Source organism: Mirounga angustirostris, unplaced genomic scaffold (assembly GCF_029215605.1).
Source record: "Mirounga angustirostris isolate CCGP_5_RB_7025 unplaced genomic scaffold, mMirAng1.0.hap1 SCAF_10, whole genome shotgun sequence".
In the NCBI taxonomy this organism is placed as follows: domain Eukaryota; kingdom Metazoa; phylum Chordata; class Mammalia; order Carnivora; family Phocidae; genus Mirounga; species Mirounga angustirostris.
The window spans coordinates 79,966,250-79,990,096 of NW_026991718.1; the positions used below are offsets into that span (position 1 = coordinate 79,966,250).

General features: G+C 36.8%; 1 protein-coding gene across 1 annotated transcript in view; it reads right to left on the reverse strand.

Moving 5' to 3' along the window:
• RFX8 (regulatory factor X8) overlaps window positions 1-23,847 on the reverse strand; it is a 252,412-nt gene that overhangs the window by 153,880 nt on the left and 74,685 nt on the right. The window contains exons 9-11 of the mRNA XM_064572648.1: window positions 20,276-20,362; window positions 10,773-10,922; window positions 303-355 (exon numbers count right to left, since the gene is read on the reverse strand). Of these exons, the coding sequence (XP_064428718.1) occupies window positions 303-355; window positions 10,773-10,843 (124 nt within the window). The 5' untranslated portion in view covers window positions 10,844-10,922; window positions 20,276-20,362. The remainder of the gene's footprint in view (window positions 1-302; window positions 356-10,772; window positions 10,923-20,275; window positions 20,363-23,847) is intronic.

Below are 23,847 nucleotides of genomic sequence, written 5' to 3' on the forward strand. Positions count from 1 at the left end.
GCAGAATTTATTGGATGTAAATCTCTAATTCAGATCCATCATGATCAAATGTTTCTTATGCATTTAATGAAAGGTAAACAATGCTAAGAGCTAGTATATTACTTCTTTTTTACTATTAGGAGGTTAAAAAGGTTATAATTTTATAAAATAAAGTTGAAGATCTATGTAATCTGAGTTATTTCATAATAAAAAGTTTTTACCAAATCTAAAAGAAATTACATAACAATTTTGAATGAATCATGAAAACTTTGGTACTCCCAGAAAACATTTTAGTTACATTTAAAATAATTAGTAGCACTGACCTCTTCTTCTCTGGCTATTTGACCACACATTTCCTTGCAGATAATGTCGCATCCTAGGGATGAAAACAGATAAAAAGTGGAAAGAGTAGATTATATGTACATATGAAATTAAATTTTTCTTGATAATGAGTATTTCTTAGACTACTTTCTCTACTTTGCTCTAAAGGGATTCTCAAGAGAGAAAATAGTGCTTTAGCCATTGTGAGGGGCTGGGGACAGGGTGGCTGAAAAAGTAAAGTTGCAACACGGAGACTGTTATTACTCTTGCCATCTCGCTCTGCTGTATGCCTCAGTTCACACAGGCCTACTTCACAGTTCACACAGGTATGTACAGGCAGGGGATTCCAGGTTTGTGGGAAACTGATCGGTTATTAGAGGAGGTTTCATCTTTGTTTTATACCTTGAACCTTTCTCACCCAGAACAGTGCTGCATGGTAAGATTTAAGATGGTGAATATACTTAAAATAGGGGAGGGGGTAAAGAAAGGGTTCAAACTAAAACAACATTCAACTTAATATAAACTGTTATTTACATAAGATGTTGTATACAAACCTAATGGTAACCATAGATCAAAACCCAGTAATGTAAAGAATAAAGAGAAAGGAATTCAAGTGTATCACTAAAGAAAACCAACAAACCAGGAAAGAGAGCAAGAGAAGAAAGGATTAGACAAAAACTAGAGAAACAACCCCAAAACAAGTAACAAAATGGCAATATACATAACTATCAATAATTACTTTGTTGTTTTTTTAATCAATAATTACTTTGAATGTAAATGTACTAAATACTCCAATCAAAAGACATAAGGTGACAGAGTGGATAAAAAAACAAGACTCATCTAATATGTTGCCTACAGGAGACTCATTTTGAAAGCAGAAGGATGGAGGGCGCCTGGGTGGCTCAGTTGGTTAAGCGACTGCCTTCGGCTCAGGTCATGATCCTGGAGTCCCTGGATCGAGTCCCTGGATCGAGTCCCGCATCGGGCTCCCTGCTCGGCGGGGAGTCTGCTTCTCCCTCTGACCCTCCCCCCTCTCATGCTCTCTCTCTCTCATTCTCTCTCTCAAATAAATAAATAAAATCTTTAAAAAAAAAAAAAGAAAGCAGAAGGATGGAGAAACAACTATTGTGCAAATGGATGTCAAAAGAAAACTGGGGTAGCAATACTTATATTGGACAAAATAGACTTTAAAACAAAGACTAACAAGAGACAAAGAAGGGCACTACATAATCATAAAGGGAACAATTCAACAAGAAGATATAAAAATTGTAGATATTTATGCACCCAACATAGGAGCACCCAAATATGTAATAAAAGTTAATAACAAACATAAAGGAATGAATTGATAGTAAAACAATAATAGTAGGGGACTTTAACACCCCACAGATCATCTAAACAGAATATCAACAAGGAGATAGTGGCTTTGAATGACACACTGGACCAGGTGGATTTAACAGGTATGTTCAGAATGTTCCATCCTAAAATAGCAGAATACACATTCCTTTTAAGCGCAGATGGAACTTCTCCAGAGTAGATAACATATTAGGCAACAAAACAAGTCTCAACAAATTCAGAAAGATCAAAGTAATACCATGTATCTTTTCTGACCACAATACTATGAAACTAGAAATCAACCACAAGAAAAAAATCTGGAAAAGCACAAATACATGGAAGTTAACATGCTACCAAGCAATGAATGAGCCAACCAAGAAATCAAAGAAGAAATAAAAAATTAGATGGGAACAGATGAAAATGACAACAAAACAGTCAAAAACCTTTGGTATGCAGCAAATGCAGTTCTAAGTTTTATAGCAATATATGCCTACCTTAAGAAGCAAGAAAAATCTCAAATAAGCAATCTAACCTTATACCTAAAGGAGCTAGAAAAAAGAAAACAAAACCCAAAACCAGAAGAAGGAAGTAATAAAGACAAGAGCAGAAATGAATAAATTTGAAAAAAAAAGAATAGATCAATGAAACCAAGAACTGGTTCTTTAAAAAAAATCAACAAAATTTTTGACAAATCTCTACCCAGACTCATAAGAAAAAAGAAAGAAAGAAAGAAAGAAAGAAAGAAAGAAAGAAAGAAAGAAAGAAAGAAAGAAACTCAAACAAAATCACAGATAAAAGAGGAGAAATAACAACCAACACCACAGAAATACCAACAATTGTAAGAGAATATTATGGAAAAACTATATGACAACAAATTGGGCAACCTAGAAGAAATGGATAGATTTCTAGAAACATATAACCTATCAGAACTGAAATAAGAAGTAGAAAATTCAAACAGACCAATTACCAGCAATCAAATTGAATCAGTAACCAAAAAACTCCCAACAAACAAAAGTCCAGGACCAGATGGCTTCACAGGGGAATTCTACCAAACATTTAAAGAAGAGTTACATCAAAAGCTAATGATGTAATGTATGGTGATTAACATAACATAATAAAATTAAAAAAGTAAAAAAAAAAAAAAAAGAAAAAGAAGAACAGTTAATACCTATTCTTCTCAAACTATTCCAAAAAATAGAAGAGGAAGGAAAACTTCCAAATTCATTCTATGAGGCCAGTATTACGCTTGTACCAAAACCCGATAAAGACACCACAAAAAAAAGAGAACTACAGGCCATTATTTCTGAGAACAGAGATGCAAAAATCCTCAACAAAATACTAGCAAACTGTATCCAACAATACATCAAAAAACATCATTCACCATGATCAAGTGGGATTTATTCCCAGGATGCAAGTGTGGTCCAATATTTGCAGATCAATCAAAGCCATACATCACATCGATAAGAGAAAGGATAAGAACCATATGATCATGTCAATAGATATAGAAAAGGCATTTGACAAAGTACAACATCCATTCATGATAAAAAGCCCCCAACAAAGTAGGTCTAGAGGGAACATACCTCACCGTAATAAAGGCCATATATGAAAAACCCACAGCAAACATCATACTCAATGGGAAAAACCGACAGCTTTTTCCCTAAGGCCAGGAACAAGATAAGGATGTCAACTCTCACCACTTTCATTCAACATAGTACTGGAAGGCCTAGCCACAGCAATCAGACAACAAAAGAAATAAAAGGTATCTAATAGGCAAGGAAGAAATAAAATTTTCACTATTTGCAGATGACATGATACTACATGGAGAAAATTCTAAAGAGCCCACCAAAAAGCTACTAGAACTGATAAATGAATTCAGTAAAGTTGCAGGATACAAAAGCAACATACAGAAATTTGTTGCATTTCTATATACTAATAATAAGGTGCAGAAAGACAAGAAAACAATCCCATTTACAATTGCACCAAAAATACTAAAATATTAAAATACTAAAAATAATAAAATAAACTTAACCAAGGAGGTGAAAGACCTCTGAGATCTATAAAACATCATAAAAAGCTTTTGCACAGCAAAAGAAACAGTCAACAAAACCAAAAGACAACCGACAGAATGGGAGAAGATATTTGCAAATGACATATCAGATAAAGGGCTAGTATAGATTAAAGGCCAAAATCTATAAAGAACTTATTAAACTTAACACCCAAAGAACAAATGATCCAATCAAGAAATGGGCAGAAGACATGAACAGACATTTTTCCAAAGAAAACATTCAAATGGCCAACAGAGACATGAAAAAGTGCTCAACATCGCTTGGCATCAGGGAAATCTAAATCAAAACCTCAATGAGATACCACCTCACACCAGTCAGAATGGCTAAAATTAACAAGTCAGGAAATGACAGATGTTGGCGAGGATGCAGAGAAAGGGGAACCCTCCCACACTGTTGGTGGGAATGCAAGCTGGTGCAGCCACTCTGGAAAACAGTATGGAGGTTCCTCAAAAAGTTGAAAATAGAGTTACCATATGATCCAGCAATTGCACTACTGGGTATTTACTGCAACGATACAAAAGTAGGGATCTGAAGGGGTATGTGCACCCTGATGTTTATAGCAGCAATGTCCACAACAGTCAAACTGTGGAAAGAGCCAAGATGTCCATCGACAGATGAATGGATAAAGAAGATGTGGTGTGTATATATATACAATGGAATATTATGCAGCCATCAAAAGGAATGAAATCTTGCCATTTGCAATGATGTGGATGGAACTGGAAGGTATTATGCTGAGCGAAATGTCAACCAGAGAAAGACATGTATCATATGACCTCACTGATATGAGGAATTCTTAATCTCAGGAAACAAACTGAGGGTTGCTGGAGTGGTGGGGGGTGGGAGGGATGGGGTGGCTGGGTGATAGACACTGGGGAGGGTATGTGCTATGGTGAGTGCTGTGAATTGTGTAAGACAGATGAATCACAGACCTGTATCTCTGAAACAAATAATACATTATTTGTTAAAAAAAAAAAAAGAAAAAGAAGATAGCATGAGGGGAAGAATGAAGGGGGAGAAATTGGAGGGGGAGACGAACCATGAGAGACTATGGACTCTGAGAAACAATCTGAGGGTTCTAGAGGGGAGGGATGTGGTGGGATGGGTTAGCCTGGTGATGGGTATTAAAGAGGGCACATTCTGCATGGAGCACTGGGTGTTATATGCAAAGAATGAATCATGGAACACTACATCAAAAAAACTAATGATGTAATGTATGGTGATTAACATAATAATAAAAAAATTAAAAAAAAATTGAATGCAACACAAATAAATGGAAAGATATTCTGTGCTCATGGACTAGAAGAATAAATACTGTTGAAATGTTCATACTACCCAAAGCAACCTACAGATTTAATGTAATCCCTATCAAAATACCTCCAGCACTTTCCACAGAACTAGAACAAGTAATCCTAAAATTTGTATGGAACCAAAAAAGGCCACAAATGGCCAAAGCAATCTTGAAAAAGAAAAAACTAGAACCAGCACAGTCCCTGATATCAAGATATACTACAAATATAAGAGAATATTATATATATAATAGAATATTTTATATATAGTAGAATATTATATAATAGAATATTATTCAGCCATAAAAGAGAACGAAAATCTTGCCATTTGCAACATGGATGAGACTAGAGAGTATAATGTTAAGCGAAATATGTCAATTAGAGGAAGACAAATATTGTATGATTTCACTCATATGTGGAATTGAAGAAACAAAACAAATGAACAAAGAAAAAAGAGACAAATGAAAAAACAGACTCTTAAATATGAAGAACAAACTGATAGTTATCCGAGGGGAGGTGGGTGGAGGCATGGGTGAAATAGGTGAAGGAGATTAAAAATACACTTATCTTGATTAGCACTGAGTACTACAGCATTGTTGAATCACTATATTGTACATCTGAAACCAGTATAACACTGTAGGTTAACTACACTCAAATATTTTAAAAATCACTAAAAAGTATTTGGTAGAATTCACTAGTTAAGGTAGTGGTTCTGTGGTTTTCTTTGTTGGGAGGTTTTTTATTATTGATTCAATTTCCCTACTTGTAAGTCTGGTTACAGTTTCTATTCCTTCTTGAGTCAGCTTTGGCAATTTGCGGGTTTCTAGGTATTTTTCTAATTTATTGGAATAAAATTGTACATAGTATTCTCTTTTCATCTTTTTAGACCTTAATTCTGTAGGGTCAGTAGTAATGTCCTCACTTTACTTCTGATTTTAGTCATGTCTTCTTTCTTTTTTTCTTAGTTTAGCTAAAGGTTTGCTAATTTTGTTGATCTTTTCAAAGAACTTACTTTTGGTTTTGTTGATTATCTCGGTTGTTTTTCTAGTCTCTGTTTCATTTATCTCCATAGTAATCTTTATTATTTTGTTCCTTCTATTGGCATAGGGTTTAATTTGTTCTTCTTTTCCAGTTCTTTGAGACCTACCTTTTGTAATGAGACTTCACTGTCCCTTCATCAAGAGTTGGGCTCTATTTCCTCTTATCCTGAACGTGGGTGGCCCCATGACCCATTTTGACCAAGAAAATGTGGTGAAAGTTATGCTGGGTACCTTCCAAGGCAAGGCCTTAAGCTATCTGCAGCCTGCACCTCCTTCTTGAAATCTAGCCTCCATGCTGTGAGGAAGTCCGAGTAGCCTTATGGAGAAGCCCATGTGGAGAACTAATGAACCCACTGAGCTTTCAATAGCCAACTAGCACCCACATGACAATGAGGTCATTTTGGACCTTCCAGCCATCCCAGAGCCTAGCAGATGCCATGTGAAGCAGTACTGCTTGATTAAACCACAGAATTGTGAGAAATGATAAATGGTTATTTTTAGCTACAAAGCTTAGGGATGGCTTGTTACACAGCCATGGATAACTGAAATGGTAATCCCAGTCCTTTTCCTCCTATCACTCACCAGGGTCCCCTGAGCCATAAGGTTCAGGGAAAGGGATTGGGAGGGGAGATGGCTTCAAGTACTCCATGTGAGTTCTTACATGTACTCAAGGCTATTGAGCACTTCTGAATGTAAGAAACACTTTTGGATTGTCTGTGGAATTCATTGTGTCTGAGAACAGCAAAGGCAGCAGAACTAGGCAGTCTGGAGTTCAAAAGCCGTGTCTGCTGTTTGGTGATGACCTTCAGCAAAACACTTCCACTCTCTGAACCCCGGTGTGTTCAAGAGGAAATGTGGATATTTAGCTGGGCTCTTCTAAGGATTTAATGGAATAACAGATTCAATGCGCCAAGCATACTGGTCCCTCAAAGAATGTTCAATGCTGCTATTGCTGGTGTTTCTCCACCTCCTTCTTTACCCTGCCTACAACATAACAGGAGTGCCACAAGGCAGAGGAAAGTGGGTAAGTTAAATTTTCAGATGATTTCATCTTATTTACTCGTTCTAAACCTAGGAAACTGAAGGAGGGACAAAGTGCTTCAATAACCTGGGGAAAATTTTTGTGAGACTTTTAGAAATATAGGAGACCTGTTGGAACATCATGGAATCAGCTAGATGAATCATGAAATATAAATTTATGATCCTAGTTTCTTATCTTGAAAGTGAGGAAACTACAAATTATTTTTCAAGATTAAAAAAAAATCAAAGATTAACTGCACTGGAATTAAAATAAAATGTTTTTAAAAATCAAAGAAAAAAAGTCTGTAAACTGTGACATGGAGGATTACATTATATAACCTCCTGCCCTCAAGACCACCTGACAAACACCCCATATGTATGTATATATGTATGCATGTATACATGTGTGCCTTGTGTACACATGTGCATATGCACAATGTATACGTGTGTGGATCTTTATGTGTCTTTGTGCATGTGTGCATTATGGATGTATATTTTACACTGCCCTGGGCCCAAAGTTCTGGTTAGTCATAGAAGTTCAAGAGCGAGAAAAGTTAGCCCTGCCCTATCTCTGCCATGCACTCAGTATACAACCTTTACAGCAGATGTCTTTGGGGTGCCAGCACAACTCACACAGTGTACTATTTGTTCCCATCTCTCATCCCCACACGCAGCCAAGTTTCTATTATGTGAGGCCGCTGCCCAACACAACAGCTAATTCAGCTAAATTGGACAACTGACCCACAGTGGACCAATTAGAGTCTTTCTTCCAGAAACCTGGATTAGGGGTTGAAGAGAGCCGGCTGGTTTCTTTATATGACTGGAATTAGAATGTGAATGTAGGCATTCTCTGAGCAGCAGAGACCCAGGGCAAAGAACACCAAGCAGATACCAAGAAGTGAAGCAAAGAGAGAATTCCTGAGTTCTCCATGGCTTTCTACAGCCTTATTTCCAGGCCAGTGAGTCCATGAAATACCCCCGAATCCTTATAATAAATTCTATTTATTTGTCTGTTTGTTTGAAGTAACTGAGATTGGTTGCAGCTTCTAACCAAAAATTCCTTACAAGTCACTTACCTTCATTATGTTTCCATTTCTTCACTTACAAAATAAGGAAATTTGACCAGACACCTTCCTAGCTCTATTTTACATTAATAGCACCTTCCTGGAGCCTGCCTCCAGGATGAGGATGGGGTTTTGCTTCCCTTGGCAGAGGTGGGAAAAGACTACTGCAATATTTTACTGTGTAAATCAGCTCCCTGGAAGTTACACAAAGGTAAAAGCTCACTTCCTTCAGAGCATGCCAGCTAGATATACTAGATATAGTCTATATAATAGATAAAGGCTATGTTCACTAAGAGAAATAAAAATGTCTGAGCAGACAGGAGTCTTTGCAAACAGAATCTGGATAGAATATTCCTTCACAGAGGAGAATTTGGGGTATGACTCCATAAACATAAAAACTTTCTCATCTCTATATCCATTATATACTTTAAATTATGAAGTCCTATAAATTATATATTACACATTGAATTATATACTTATATTGTTAAGTATGATTTTATGATCATAAATCTTGCCTTTCTAATTAAATTAAATATTCTTCCAGAGTAGAGGTCAAAATGTATATTTCATGTTGTGAATCCCTATTGTGCCTAGCCCCATTTTTGTTATGTGGTGGTTATTCTTGAAAAACATGCAGTTAAGTTGCACTCACCAGCCAAATAAACCATTGCTTAAAGACGGTCTTACCTCATCGAGGTAATGCCAACAAATATTCATTGAGTTCATGCTTAGTATCAGAAAAAGTACACCCACTCACCCCACCCCAAGCACCCACAGCTTAGCTCTGCAAGCAAGGAACAAGGAAATGGAGGCCAGCTGTTCTTCCATTCCTACTGACAGAGGTTTATCAAATGTGTCCCAGAAGAATAGTTTGCACCCAGTAGATGCTGTGTTAATCCAGGTCACTGGAGAAACAGATGTGATTAAATGTGCAAGCATATATTAGGGGAAATGCCTGTGTGAGAGAGAATAGGAAAGAAGCTGAAAAGGGTTGGGAGAGCCATTAGACCATGATGCCAGTCTGACTCTGAGTGAAGGAGAGCAGGAGGAAAGGCAGGAGGAAAAGTCTGCTGGATTGCCATGCAGTATGAGGAAGGTTGGACAAAGCCAGAGGAGTCCCATAGCTCCCAGGAACAGACCTGCCTTGATATTGTGCCCAGCTCAGTTACTGACTGAGAGCAGCCCACGGGAGGCATGGTCTTGGTGCAAATGACAATGAATTTCAATGTCAAGCAGCTGAGTTCCCTGATCACCCCCGCCCTACAACTGCCATCACTGGCAATCTGCAACGCATGACCCCCACAGATGCTCATATTTTTGCTTCATTGAATTGATGATTTTACCTGAAAGAGCCACATCCCTCTTCTTTTCTTATCATGTCCATTCTCACCATGATAGAAGAGGCTACAGATCTCAGGAGGAAAGCAGCCCTAGCCATTCAATTTTATAGTCTGGAAATCCCCATTAAAAAGTCCATTAGGAAGTCTCCAGGATCCATGCTTTCTTCAATCTCAGAAAGTTCAGATCACCTGACAAATATTCATTTCCATGCTATAGTCCAAGATTTGTTTTCCAAAAAATACAGGGTATAATAGAAGTATATGTATGTGTGAGAGAGACAGACAACTGGCCTATTGAGAATTTGCTCTAGCTAAGCTTTGAATGTGACTATTTCAGTATTTATTCTTTTGATTAAGGTGAAAAGGCAGAGATAATGCAGCCAAATTCACTTAATATCAAGTCATTAATATAAAATCTATTTCATGGATTTTTTTCCTTCAGACTCCAAGCAATTTGGCGAAATTGCAAGGCAACTAGCCAAACACTCACTGACATCAAAACACCCTCAAGATTAGCACTAAGTAAAAAAACATTGCTTACTGGGACTAAAAATTACTTGCTATCAACCAAAGCAAACAAAATTTACTATTTTAATAGATTAAAACTTGACATTTTGTTCTTCTCTTGGTGTGTTGGTTACACACAACAGAACTGTTTGAGTAGACCAGAATAACAATATCATTTCTGCAGAATTAAAGGGCTAAGAACTTGCCCCTGCTTCCATGATGTCATTTTCTTCTACTTTTATTTTTAGAAAAACTCTGTTTACATTACACCGGAAGAAGGACTCTAATTATATTAAAATGACGTTTTTCTAGTAGTTCATAGTAGATTAAGCCAGACTTGCAAATGGCTTAGAAATAACAAGTTTTTTGTTTTTTTTTTTTAAAGATTTTATTTATTTATTTGACAGAGAGATAGCGATAGCAAGAGCAGGAACACAAGCAGGGGGACTGGGAGAGGGAGAAGCAGGCTTCCCGCTGAGCAGGGAGCCTGATGCGGGGCTTGATCCCAGGACCCTGGGATCATGACCAGAGCTGAAGGCAGATGCTTAACAACTGAGCCACCCAGGCGCCCCTTAGAAATAACAAGTTTAATAATATTTGCAAAAGACCTATCTTTGACTGGAAAACTAGACCCATTTTGTGTTCATATCTTATGTTCCTACATAGCCGTGGCAAGAAAAAGAAATTTTGTTCAAGAAAAAGCCATTTGCTATTTTCCTTAGACATGCATGCTCAAGTCTAATGTGGTCCAACTCAAAGGACTACAAGAAGCCAAAGGTAAACTTGTATATATAGCCTAATCAGCTTTAAAAATTACCTTTTGTTCAGAATTCTGAACGAGAACAGGGAAAACCTCCTCCCAATTGTGTAATTGCTCTCCTTTAGCATTTTCTTCTTGAATATTCTTTCATTCAGCTATTCCTTCCAACATTTGCCAATTACAATGTGCCTATCATTCTGATAGGGTCTGTAGAGGAAATAAAATAGAGGAAACACATCTTTACTCTCACAAGATGTTCAATTTAGTTGGAGAAATAAGACATGTACATACATCCCTGCAACACACTACAATTACAATCAGTAAATGGAGGTTTAAGGCTAAGAAAGAGAAATTTTGGCCTCAATTCTTGGGTGGCATTTGGGGTAGAGGTTGTGAAAAGACGTGTCTGAGATGAAAAAAGAGAAAGAATATGCCCGAAAATGAGAAAACTACGGGACAGAGAGGAAAGAATAGAAAGCATGACCAGTTTTGTTGAAATCAAGGACCATTTAGGGGAGTAGAGAGATACCAAACTGGAAAGATAGAAGGGGCCAGACTGGAGCATTTTTTTTTTAAAGATTGTATTTATTTATTTGAGAGAGAGAGAATGAGAGAGAGAGAATGAGAGAGAGAGAATGAGAGAGAGAGAGAGCATGAGGAGGGGGAGGGTCAGAGGGCGAAGCAGACTCCTCGCTGAGCAAGGAGCCCGATGCGGGACTCAATCCCAGGACTCCAGGATCATGACCTGAGCCGAAGGCAGTCGCTTAACCAACTGAGCCACCCAGGCGCCCTGAGAGTGGAGCATTTTTAATACCCGCCAGAGAAGGCACTAAATACCAGCTGGGAAGGTAACAAGGAACCACTAAAAGCTCTAACAGAGAGGTAACATAAAAATTTTTAGGAAGGTGTTAATCTGGTGGTGATGTGCAGATTCCTAGAAGAGGCAAAAACAAGAAACTAGAAACCGGGAGGGTATCACAAGAATCAGAGCATGAAGCAAGGGGGCCAAGTTAGGATCATGGCAGTGGGAATGGAAAAGTGGGGTTCAAAGGAAGAGCCACTAAAGAAGAATTGACAGGATGTGCTCAAGCAAATGGATGAAGATGGCAAGAGAGATGAACTTGAAGATGACTCCATTCTAAGCCTGGGTGATGGAAAATGACTATGCAACCAACAAAAATAAAAATAGTAAAGATAGAGAAATGCTGGTATGGATAGAAGGAATGTAGAGGTAAAGTAAAAGGCGAAAGATTTATGCGATCTGAAGAGAAACCAGAGTATTGTAGAGGTAAAGTAAAAACACTAAGTGTAACCTTAATCACATGGAGTTTATAGTGTGACTAGTATGTCCATAGTCACTTGGTAGGAAATACGGGACTACAATTCAGGGTACAAGTTATGGCCCTGTGATTGTAACTTAGGAGCGAGGAGGAGGGTCATTCCACAGGCTCACAGAAGCCTACGGAAGCAGACACGAGAGTAGAGGAGTAAGAAGTACAGAAAAGAGAGTTCGAGATAGAAATTTGTGAAGTGTCTCCCCTTGCAGGCGTACCTACCTCTCATATGTTTGGGGAAGGGAGTACGTGCAATGTGGTTGGCCCTCCATTATCATATTCTCCCCTCAGCCCCTCTCAGTACTACCTTGGGGTGCTTATACTGCTCTTCATCACTTGGACCTCTGTGTTTCCTGTTCTTCCTCCATAATTACACCTAGATGTGGTGGTGATGGTGCAGAGATGTCAGCATGTCTCCTTTCTGGGGTATCCTTTATTTATCCATAAAACCACTCAAACAAGGCTCTCTACAATAACTATAGGAAATGATAATGAAGGAAAAAAGAAAACTTAAATCTGTATACTAAATGGATTATTATATCCCAGAATCCTAGAGAAAAGGAAAAATCTTACCCCTTTCATAGGGTACACTTGACTTCCTAGTCTTATTTTCATGACTTGAAACCTACCCTTCTATTTCTCTCCTTAAACAAAAGCCTATTTTACTTTTCTTTTTCTTCTGAGAATCCGCTCAGGCCAGGATAGAGGTGTGAGATTCTCTCACTGGACTATATCCTTGTTCCATGATGTCTCACAATCCAGGGAACACAGAAAGCTACTAGGGCATTTTCCAGAGTGTGAGCTAGTCAATTTAGGATGACAACACAGGTGGCTTCAGGAGAACAGTCCACAGAGGGCTTTCCCACTCCAAGTTCAGTCCCTGTTCAAGCATCTTCATGGTGGGAGGTGAGGATAGTTCTCTAAATTGTCCTATAGATAACATGAAAGCACAACCTCACATGCCTTTTTCAAGGACAAACAATAATTCTCAGAGAAAATGTAGTCTAAACACACATTAAGGAAGAGAAACATTTTCCTAAAGGCAATATAACCTGCAAAAATTTCCCCAGTTTATCACTGAAATAGCTTTTTACATTGCAAAGCAAAATAATTTTTTCCCATTTTTACTCTCCTACTCTAGGACATGCCTAAGGCCCACCTGTGAAAAACTTGGCTTTCTAACAATAGAACCATTTATCTGCCCCAGAGACCTTGCAGAATCTCTGAAATTATATTTGTCTTATAAGGAATGTGAGAAAAGCAGCCAGCTATAGTGGCAGAGGCATAATAGTCAGAAATGTAAAAGAATAAGGAAAACAGAATTACAATTTAGGCCAAGGGAAAAAGATTTAGGGAGAAGTAGGCCATAGTTTCATGTGCTCCAAAGAAACCAACATAGAAGAAAATGACAAAAAGTAATTGTCAACCTAGATGTCATTGATGATCATCTATAAAGGAGTTTCAAGAGAATGGTATGGGGGTGGAGTAAAAACCACAGGAGTTTTCTCTTCAGGAAATGATATCCATGTAAAGAATGGAAAAGAGGACATGACAGCTTAAGACAGTAGAAGATTCGGGGTGAGGTTGTATTTAGGTGAGGAATACCTAGAAATGGTTATAAGCAGACAGGAGACATTGAAGACAGCCTTGTCTCTAGTTGATGAAGCAAGGTGAGGTGGAAATTGTGAGAGACAGGAGGTAGAAAGCTGAAGCTATGTTGACAAGAGTTGACTGACTTTATTTTGAGAAAGAACGGAAGTAGACAAAAATATAGAAAGATACAGAAACAAATAAATAATCGAATAATTTTTTAAAAAGTATTGAAGTAGAGTGGAAGGCACTGAGAAAGATTTGCTTCCTCAATTGAACAAAAAGCCAAACCATCTGTTGGGACTGAAGAACTGAAGTTGGCTCGGAAGTTGGAAGGTTGTGGCAGAGAACTAATGGCTCCTATGTGGAACTTGAAAGGAAGCAACAAAAAGAGTAGAATAAAAAACCACCAGACTTCCTTTCCAGATAATTTAGACCAAATTTCACGAGTATATTAGAAAAGCTAAAAAAATGTAAAAAGCAACTACTTGATGATAATAAAAAGCAGTAAAAATTACCCTGCTAGCCTCAGGAGATAATCCAGAGAGGTAAGCTTGATATTTGAATTCTTTTCCCCTTGAGGATGTTTGCTAATTCCTGCAAAGGCATCTGAACTGTATTTTTGGCAGCCTTAGGGGGTTAGAAGGATAAAAGTAGGATCCCAGAGCCCATGAAGATTAGGAGGGAGAAGGATCCCTAATGAATTTCCTGTGCTGTAAGTTGAGTCTCCACCGGATCATAACCTGGGAAAACTAGAAGCACACTAAGACCAGCAAAAATTGCAGCCCAGCTTCATCCTGGATTGCTATGTCTTCCTAGGAACCTGCTGGAAGCAAGTATTATCTTCTATGGGAAAAAAATAATGTTATTGTAGGCCTCAAAATTTTTCCACAAACAAGTATTCAAATATTGTGTCTAGCACACAATTAAAATAACCAGACATACCAAGTATCGATTAATAATTAATGATTAAACAAAATGTTTACTATTTTGGAATATTATTTAACCTTAAAAAGGAAGGAAATTCTGACACATGCTATAACATGGATGAAACTTGAGAACATTACAGTAAGTAAAATAAACCAATCACAAAAAGAGAAATACTATATGATTCTACTTACATGAAGTACCTGGAGTAGTCAAATTCATAGAGACAGAAAGTAGAATGGCAGTTGCCAGGAGCTGACAGGACAGGGGAAATAGAAATTTGTTGCTTAATGGGTATAGAGTTACAGTTTTGCAAGATGTAAAGAGTTCTAGAGATGGATGGTGGTAATAGTTGCACAACAATATGAATGTATTTAATACTACTGACTGTACACTTAAAAATGATTAAGATAGTAAATTTTTTGTTAGTGTATTTTACTACAATAAAAAATTTAGAAAAGCGAAGAAATGTATAAATCAAAAAAATGAGGGGGAAATTAAGACATTCTCAGATAATCAAAAGCTATGAGTTTGTTGCTGCCTAGACCTGTCCTGTAAGAAATGCTAAAGGGTGTCCTTCTGGCTGAATTGAAAAAGAAACTAGACAGTTACTTGAAGCTGTAAGAAGAAATAAAGATCTCTTATGGTAGGTAACTACATTTTTTACAAACTACATTTGTTTTTTACAAACTACATTACAAACAAACTACATTTGTTTAAAACCTGGTTTAAAGGACAAATTCATAAAAAAACATTATTGACCATAAAACATGTAAAGATTTAATCTGTGACTTCTAATAACAGAAAGAGGAAAGGGAGCTACATGCAAGTTTTGTGTGCTATTGAATATAAATTCGTATATTCAACTCAAATTAGAGTGTTATAACCTTAGGCTGTTAAATGTAATCCCTATGGTAACCACAAAGAAAACAGCTATAGAATATACACATAAGGAAATGAGAAGGGAACTCACTACAAAAATCAACTGAACACAAAAGAAGGCAGTAATAGAGGAAGTGAGGGATAAAAAAAGGTATAAGGCATATAGAAAACAAATAGCAAAATGACAAAACTAAGTGAGGCCCCCCTTATCTGTAATTACTTTAAATGTAAATGGAGTAAATTCTCCAATCAAAAGATAAAAATTTGCGGAGTGGATTTTTTAAAAACGATTCAATTATATACTATCTATAAAGACTCACTTTAGATCCAAAGATACAAATAGATTGAAAGCAAAAGCACTGAAAAAGATATTCCATGCAAATAGTAACCAAAAGAGAACTGGGGTAGCTACATTAACAGACAAAATAGATATTATTTAATTAATTAATTTATTTATTTAAGATTTTATTTATTTATTTGACAGAGAGAGACACAGTGAGAGAGGGAACACAAGCAGGGGGAGTGGGAGAGGGAGAAGCAGGCTTCCCGCTGAGCAGGGAGCCCAATGCGGGGCTCGATCCCAGGACCCTGGGATCATGACCTGAGCCGAAGGTAGACACTTAATGACTGAGCCACCCAGGCGCCCCACAAAATAGATTTTAAATCCAAAAGGTTACAAGAGACAAAGAAAGACATTATATATTAATAAAAGTTTTAATACAGCAAGAGAATATAACAATTACAAACATATACATATAAATATATGAGGCAAAAATGGACAGAATTTAAGGGAGAAATAGACAGTTTTACAATCATAGTTGGAGACCTGAATGCCCTACTTTAAATCATGGATTGAAGAACTAGACAGAAGATAAGTAAGGATATAGAGTACTTGGACAACACAATAAACCATCTAGACCTAACAGACATACAGAATATTATTATTTCCTTCTCTCTATTCTGTAACAACAGCAGAAAACATAATCTTCTTAAGAACACATGTTATATGCAAACAATGAATCATGGAACACTACATCAAAATAAATAAATAGAAACAAACAAAAACAACAACAAAAAGAAAATAAACATTTGCAAAGGCAAAAAAAAAAAAAGAAGAACACATGAGACATTCTCTAGGATAGACCATATGTTAGGCTACAAACAAGTCTCAGTAGATTTTATTTTTTTAATTTTATTATGTTATGTTAGTCACCATACAATACATCATTAGTTTTTGATGTGGTGATCCATGATCCATTGTTTTCATATAACACTCAGTGCTCCATGCAGTACGTGCCCTCCTTAATACCCATCACCGGGCTAACCAATCCCCCCTCCCCTCTAAAACCCTGTTTGTTTCTCAGAGTCCATAGTCTTTCATGGTTCATCTCTCCCTCCAATTTCCCCCCCTTCATTTTTCCCTTCCTTCTCCTAATGTCCTCCATGCTATTCCTTATGGTCCACAAATAAGTGAAACCATATGATAATTGACTCTCTGCTTGACTTATTTCACTTAGCATAATCTCCTCCAGTCCCATCCATGTTGACGTAAAAGTTGGATATTCATCCTTTCTGATGGCTGAGTAATATTCCATTGTATATATGGACCACATCTTCTTTATCCATTCATCTGTTGAAGGGCATCTCGGCTCTTTCCACAGTTTGGCTATTGTGGACATTGCTGCTATGAACATTGGGGTGCATATGGCCCTTCTTTTCACTACATCTGTGTCTTTGGGGTAAATACCTAGTAGTGCAATTGCTGGGTCATAGGGTAGCTCTATTTTTAAATTTTTGAGGAACCTCCACACTGTTTTCCAAAGTGGTTGTACCAACTTGCATTCCCACCAACAGTGTAAGAGGGTTCCCCTTTCTCCACAACCTCTCCAACATTTGTTGTTTCTTTCCCTGTCAGTAGATTTTAAAAGATAGATATCATACAAAGTATCTTTTCCAGCCACAAAGGGATGAAGATAGAAATCAGTAACAGAAGTAAAATGAAAATTCATAAATATGTGGAAACTAAGCAACATTCTTAAACAACCAGTGGGCCAAAGAAGCAATCACAAGGGAAATTAGAAAATTTATTTAGAGACAAATGGAAATGAAAATAAAATATCCCAAAACTTATGGGATGCAGCAAAAAGAGTGCTCAGAAGGAAATTTATAGCAGTAAATGACTACACTTTAAAAAAAAAAAGAGAGAAAGAGAAAGATTTCAAATCAATGCCTTAACTCTGAACTTTCAGGAACTAGAAAAATAAGAGAAAAATAGGGGCGCCTGGGTGGCTTGGTTGGTTAAGCGTCTGCCTTTGGCTCAGGTCATGATCCCAGGGTCCTGGGATTGAGCCCCGCGTCAAGCTCCCTGCTCAGCGGAGAGCCTGCTTCTCCCTCTCCCTCTGCCTGCCACTCTGCCTATCTGTGCTCTCTCTCTCTGTCTCTGTCAAATAAATAAATAAAATCTTAAAAAAAAAAAAGAAGAGAAAAATAAACCCAAGCTAATAGAAAGAAATAGTAAAAATTAGGGCAGAGATAAACAAAATACAGAATTAAAAAGCAAAAGTGCAATGCCATCTCTACCATAACCCCAATGGTATTTTTTGCAGAAATGGAAAAGCTGATTCTAAATCCATATGGAGTTGCAAGAGCTCTGAGTAGCCAAAACAACCTTGAAAGAGAACAAAGTTGGGCGACTCATACTTCCTAATATCAAAATGTACTACAAAGCTATGATAATCAAAACAGTGTGGTTGGTACTGGCAGGACAGACATAGACCAATAGAATAGAATTGAAAATACAGAAATAAAACCTCTTATTTTGGTCCTTGATATTCAACAAGGATCATTCAGTGGGAGAAAAATGTAGTTTTTCCAACAAATGGTGCCAGGAAGACTGAATATCCACATGCAAAAGAATCAGTTGGAACCATTCTTCAGACTATATACAAAAATTAATTCAAAATGGATCAAAGACCTAAATTTAAGAGCTAAAACCATTAAACTCTTAAAAATAAACTAGGAATAAATCTTCCTTGGATTTGGCAATGGTTTCTTAAATATGACACCAAAGGCACAGGCAGGGGTGCCTGGCTGGCTAAGTCAGTAGAGCACGTGACTCTTGATCTCAGCATCTTGAGTTCAAGCCCCACCTTGGGTGTGGAGCCTACTTAAAAACAAAAAAAACAAAAGCACAGCAACAAAAGAAAAAAAACAGATGAAGTGGACATCATAAAAATTAAAAACTTTTGCGCATCAAAGAACACTATTAATAATGAAAGATAAGCAATGGAATGGTAATATTTGCAAAGTATATATGTGAAAAGGGCTTAATATCCAGAATATATAAATAACTCCTACAACTCGAAAACAAAAACCAATCAACCCATTTTTAAAATGGGCAAAAAAGGGACACTTGGGTGGCTCAGTCAGTTAAGCATCCAACTCTTGATTTTGGCTCAGGTCATGATTTCAAGGTTGTCAGATGGAGCCCTGAGTCAGGCTCTGTGCCCAGCATGGAGTCTGCTTGTCCCTCTCCCTCTGCTCCTCCCCCTTCTCCCCCTGCTTGCACTCTCTCTCTCTCAAATAAATAAATAAAATCTTTAAACAAATAATAAAATGGGCAAAAAAGATACACAAATGACCAATGAACACATGGAAAGATGTTCAACATCATTAGTCATTAGGGAAATGCAAATCAAACTCACAATGAGATACCACTTCACACCTACCAGAATGGCTATAATAAAAAACAAACAAACAAAACCAGAAAATAACAGGTGTTGACAAAGATGTGGGAGGATTATAACCCTTGTACACTACTGGTGGGGATATAAAATCGTGCAGCAGCTCCGGAAGACAATTTGGTGATTCCTCAGAAAGTTAAATGTAGAATTACCATATGACCTACCACATAATTCCACTCCTATATATACCCCAAAGAATTGAAAAAAGGGACTCAGGTACTTGTTCATTAATGTTTATAGCAGCATTATTGATATTAGCCAAAAAGTGAAAAAAACCCAAGTGTCCTTCAACAAATGAATGGATGTTTTATATTCAGGGTTCTCTAGAGAAACAATAGGAGATAATAGATGACAAACAGATAGATGGATATAGAGATACACAAATATAAAGGGATTTATTATAAGGTATTGGCTCCCATGATTATGGAGGCTGAGAAGTCCTATGGTCTACTATCTGCAAAGCTAAAGACCCAGGAAAGCTGGTGGTGTAGTTCAAATACCTAAGAGCTGGAGAGCCAATGGTATAGACTACAGTCCAAGTCTGAAAGCCTGAGAATCAGGAGTGCTAAGGAAGGAGACCAATATCCCAGCTTAATCAGTCAAGTGGAGAGCAAATTCAACTTTCAATTGGCCTTCTGTTCTACTTTGGCTCTCAACAGATTGGATGATGCCCACCTACACTGGGGAGCGCCATCTGCTTTACTCAGTCCATCTATTCAAATTTCTATTTGGAGTGATGAAAACAAATGGAACCAGATAGTGGTGATGGTGTATATGTAATTAATGATACTGAATTCATACACTTAAAAAATATAAAAATGTACCCAAAAAATGGCAAATTTTATGTTATATATATTTTAGTCTAATAAAAAATTGGTTTAACATAGTTGATTACATTCACAGTAAAGAAAAACCATACAATTGCTTCAATAGATGTAGAAAAATCATGATAAAATTCAAAACCCATTCATGAAAATACTTTTTTAGAAACCTAGAAATAGAAGAGAACTTCCTAAATCTGTAAAAGGGTATTGTGCCAGTTATCAATTTTTTGCCTCTCAGCTCCAAAATCACCCTTCAGTACCTGCTCTGTGATGGACTGAATTCTTGAAGCACTTTTCCTTCACAGCAAGTACGGGGAACTTTCCCGAAAGAGGGTGCTGGAGTGACACTGCAAAGAGAAAGATGGTTTATCTCCCTGACTCCAGAGTACAGTGTTTTGCTTTTTCTTGCTTCTGTTGCACAGAAGTATAAGTGTGTGGTATAAGTGTGTGGACACATTTGGGGGTACTCTACTCCAGTTGTGTGCTCAGAGCATGTAGTCCTCAGCAATCTTGCAGCCTCAGCCCAGGTCCAGTAACGGCCTTCCCATGGCCTTTCCAAATCCTGGTCTCATAAACATAGTGGAAACCTAACTCTTTTACACCAGCCTTGAATGGCCTGAGTCCTAAAGGGTTGTTTATGTTTGTCTCTCAACTATTGCCCTGTGCAAGCCTGAGCAACCTAGAAAACTTCTCCACCAACCAGAGTGTTGCAACCACATGATTTACAATGAGGGCTGTACTGTAGCCTTGGGAAGGGAGCTTCATTTCCAGATTTGTACGTCCTCGGATACTCTCCTTCAGCTCTTGGTGTCCTTTAACATTATCTCTACATCTTCATACTTACCCTTCTATCATGGTTTCATAATTCTTTGTATTGAGCTTTCTCTGTTAAAATTACTGGGTTGGCTTCTCATTGGGACTGATTGGTTTGCAGACTGCTACAAGTACTTAAAAATACCTGTGGTAAACATCATACTTAATGGTTAATGCTGTAAGTTTTCCCTTTGAGATCAAGAACAAGAATGCATACTATCACCATTTCTATGCCACACTGTACTAGACACTGTAATACGACAAGAAAAAAAATGGCATATGGATTGGAAAGGAAGAAAGGAAATTTTCATTATTCACAGATTATAATGATAATATACATTTAAAAGTCCAAAATGATCTATTCAATTATTAGAATATATGTAATTAGCAAGATTACTGGATGCAAAGTCAACATACAAAAATCTATATTTATATCATTTGTATAATGATATAATTATATGTATAATTATTAACATAATTGTATTTGTAATATAATTATAAATATAATAATATAATTATAAGAAAAAGAAACTTTAAAAATACCATTAATAAAAATATAAAAATATTAAATACTTAACAATAAATGTAACAAAAGATGTGCAAAAACTGTAAGACATTATTGTGAAAAATTGAAGCCATCTTAAAAAATGGATAGATATACAAGTTCATGAAATCATAGACTCAATATTGTGAAGATGACAATTTCCCCAAAACTGATGTATAGATTCAAGACAATTATAATTGAAACTCTTATAAGTTTTTTGTTGTTGTTTGTATAGTAAACTGACAAACTTATTTTTAACATTTATATGGAAATGAAAAATTGATAAAGAGCCAAGACACTTTTGAAGAAGAAAAACAAGAAAGGAAGACTTGCTCTATCAAATATCCAGATTTATTATAAAGGTAAAATAATTAAAATAGTATGACACTGGCATAAACATAGAGATGAATAGAACAGAATAGAGTCCCAAGCCAGAGTCATGCATACACAAACATGAAAAGTTTGTCACTGCAGAGAGTGGGACCATAGTATTTTAAATAAATTGTGCTGGGAAAACTGGATACCCATGTGATAAAAAAAAGAAACATGGTCCCCATCTGACTCCATATAAAAACCAATTTCAGATAAATTAGAGATTTAAATATGAAAGCCAAACAATAATAAAAATAATATTTAATAATAATAAAAAACCTATAAAAACATAGGAAAATAGCTTCATGACTTCAAGATAGAGGCACATTTCTTTTTTTTTTAAAGATTTATTTATTTATTTGACAGAGGGAGACACAGGGAGAGAGGGAACACAAGCAGGGGGAGTGGGATAGGGAGAAGCAGGCTTCCCGCTGAGCAGGGAGCCCAATGCGAGGCTTGATCCCAGGACTCTGGGATCACGACCTGAGCCTAAGACAGATGCTTAATGACTGAGCCACCCAGGCGCCCCTAGGGGCACATTTCTTAGACAGCTGTAAAAAGCACTAACCAAAGGAAAAGATTAATGAACAGGGCTACATTAAAATAAGAACTTCTGTATATCAAAAGATGCTGTTCAACCGGTTTGTACCCAAAAGGACTCCTCCAAACCCAAAACAAAAGATAAACAACTCAATGGACAAATGAGAAAAGAAACAAGGATAAGCACTTAACAAAAGATAATATCCAAGGTCCCAAAACATAGGAAATGGAGCTCTACTTCATTAATAATTAGAGAAATGAAAATTAAAACTACAATGAGATACCATTACATTGACAACACCAAATATAAGTGTGGATATGGAACACTGGAACCCTCATCACTGCTGGGGATGGGGGATGTGTGTAAATTCCAATAACAAAATTGGGAGCTAGTCAGTCTTGTCTCTCATATTCCATGACTCAGAATTCACTCCTAGGTGGAATTTCTAACAAAAATACCTGCACATGGGCACCAAAAGACATGCACAGGAATGTCTACAGTAGCACTGCTCAAAGTAACTCCAAACTGGACAACCCAAGTATCCAACAATTGCAGAAGGGATAAAGAAATTATGTAGGGAGGGTGGGGCACAATGAGTGAAGGGTATCATAAACTACAAACTTTCAGTTATAAAATAAGTAAGTTGGGGCACCTGGGTGGCTCCATCTGTTAAGCATCTGACTTGATTTTGAGTCAAGGCTCTATGCTCAGCGGGGAGTCTGCTTAGGGTTCTCTCTCTCTCTCTCACTCTCCCTCTGTCCCTCCTGCCACCCCCCCACACACGCTCTCTCTCTCTCTAAAATAAAGAAATAAATCTTTAAAAAAATAAAAATAAAATAAATAAAAAATAAAATAAGTCATGGGGATGTAATGTACAGCATGCTAACTATAATAATACTGTATTACATATTTGAAAGTTGCCAAGAGAGCAAATCTTAAAAGTCCTCATCAGAAGAAAAAAAAAGAAAAAAAAATTTTTGTAGCTGTGTATGGTGATGTATGTCAACTAGAGTTGTGGTAATCCTTTCACAATGTATTCAAATATCAAATCATTATGTTGAATATCTGAAACTAACACAATATTATATGTCAATTAGTCAATTACACCTTAATAAAAAATAATAAAATTATGGTATATTTATATAATGAAATAATATACAACATTGAAAATGAATGCACTATAGCTTCATGCAATGACATGAATTTCATAAACATAATAATAAGTCAAAGAAGCCAAACACTATATGCCAATTCCATCTATATGAAGTTCAGAAAATGAGCAAAACTAAATTATAGTGTTTATTAGTACATGTTTACATGGTAAAAGTATAAAGAAAGGCTAGGAAATTATTACTATGACCTTTAGGATAGTGCTTACTTTAGAAAAAGATAAAGTACGAGTGATCAGGAGGGGGCGTGATGAGGACTTCAGTGGTGTTGAAACATTCTAGTTTTTGACCCAGGTGGCGATCACTTGGAGGTTAACTCTGAGAATTCATCGAGCTGTATATTTTTTTGTGAATGTCTGTAATATTTCATGTTTTAAAGGGTTAAAAGAGGAG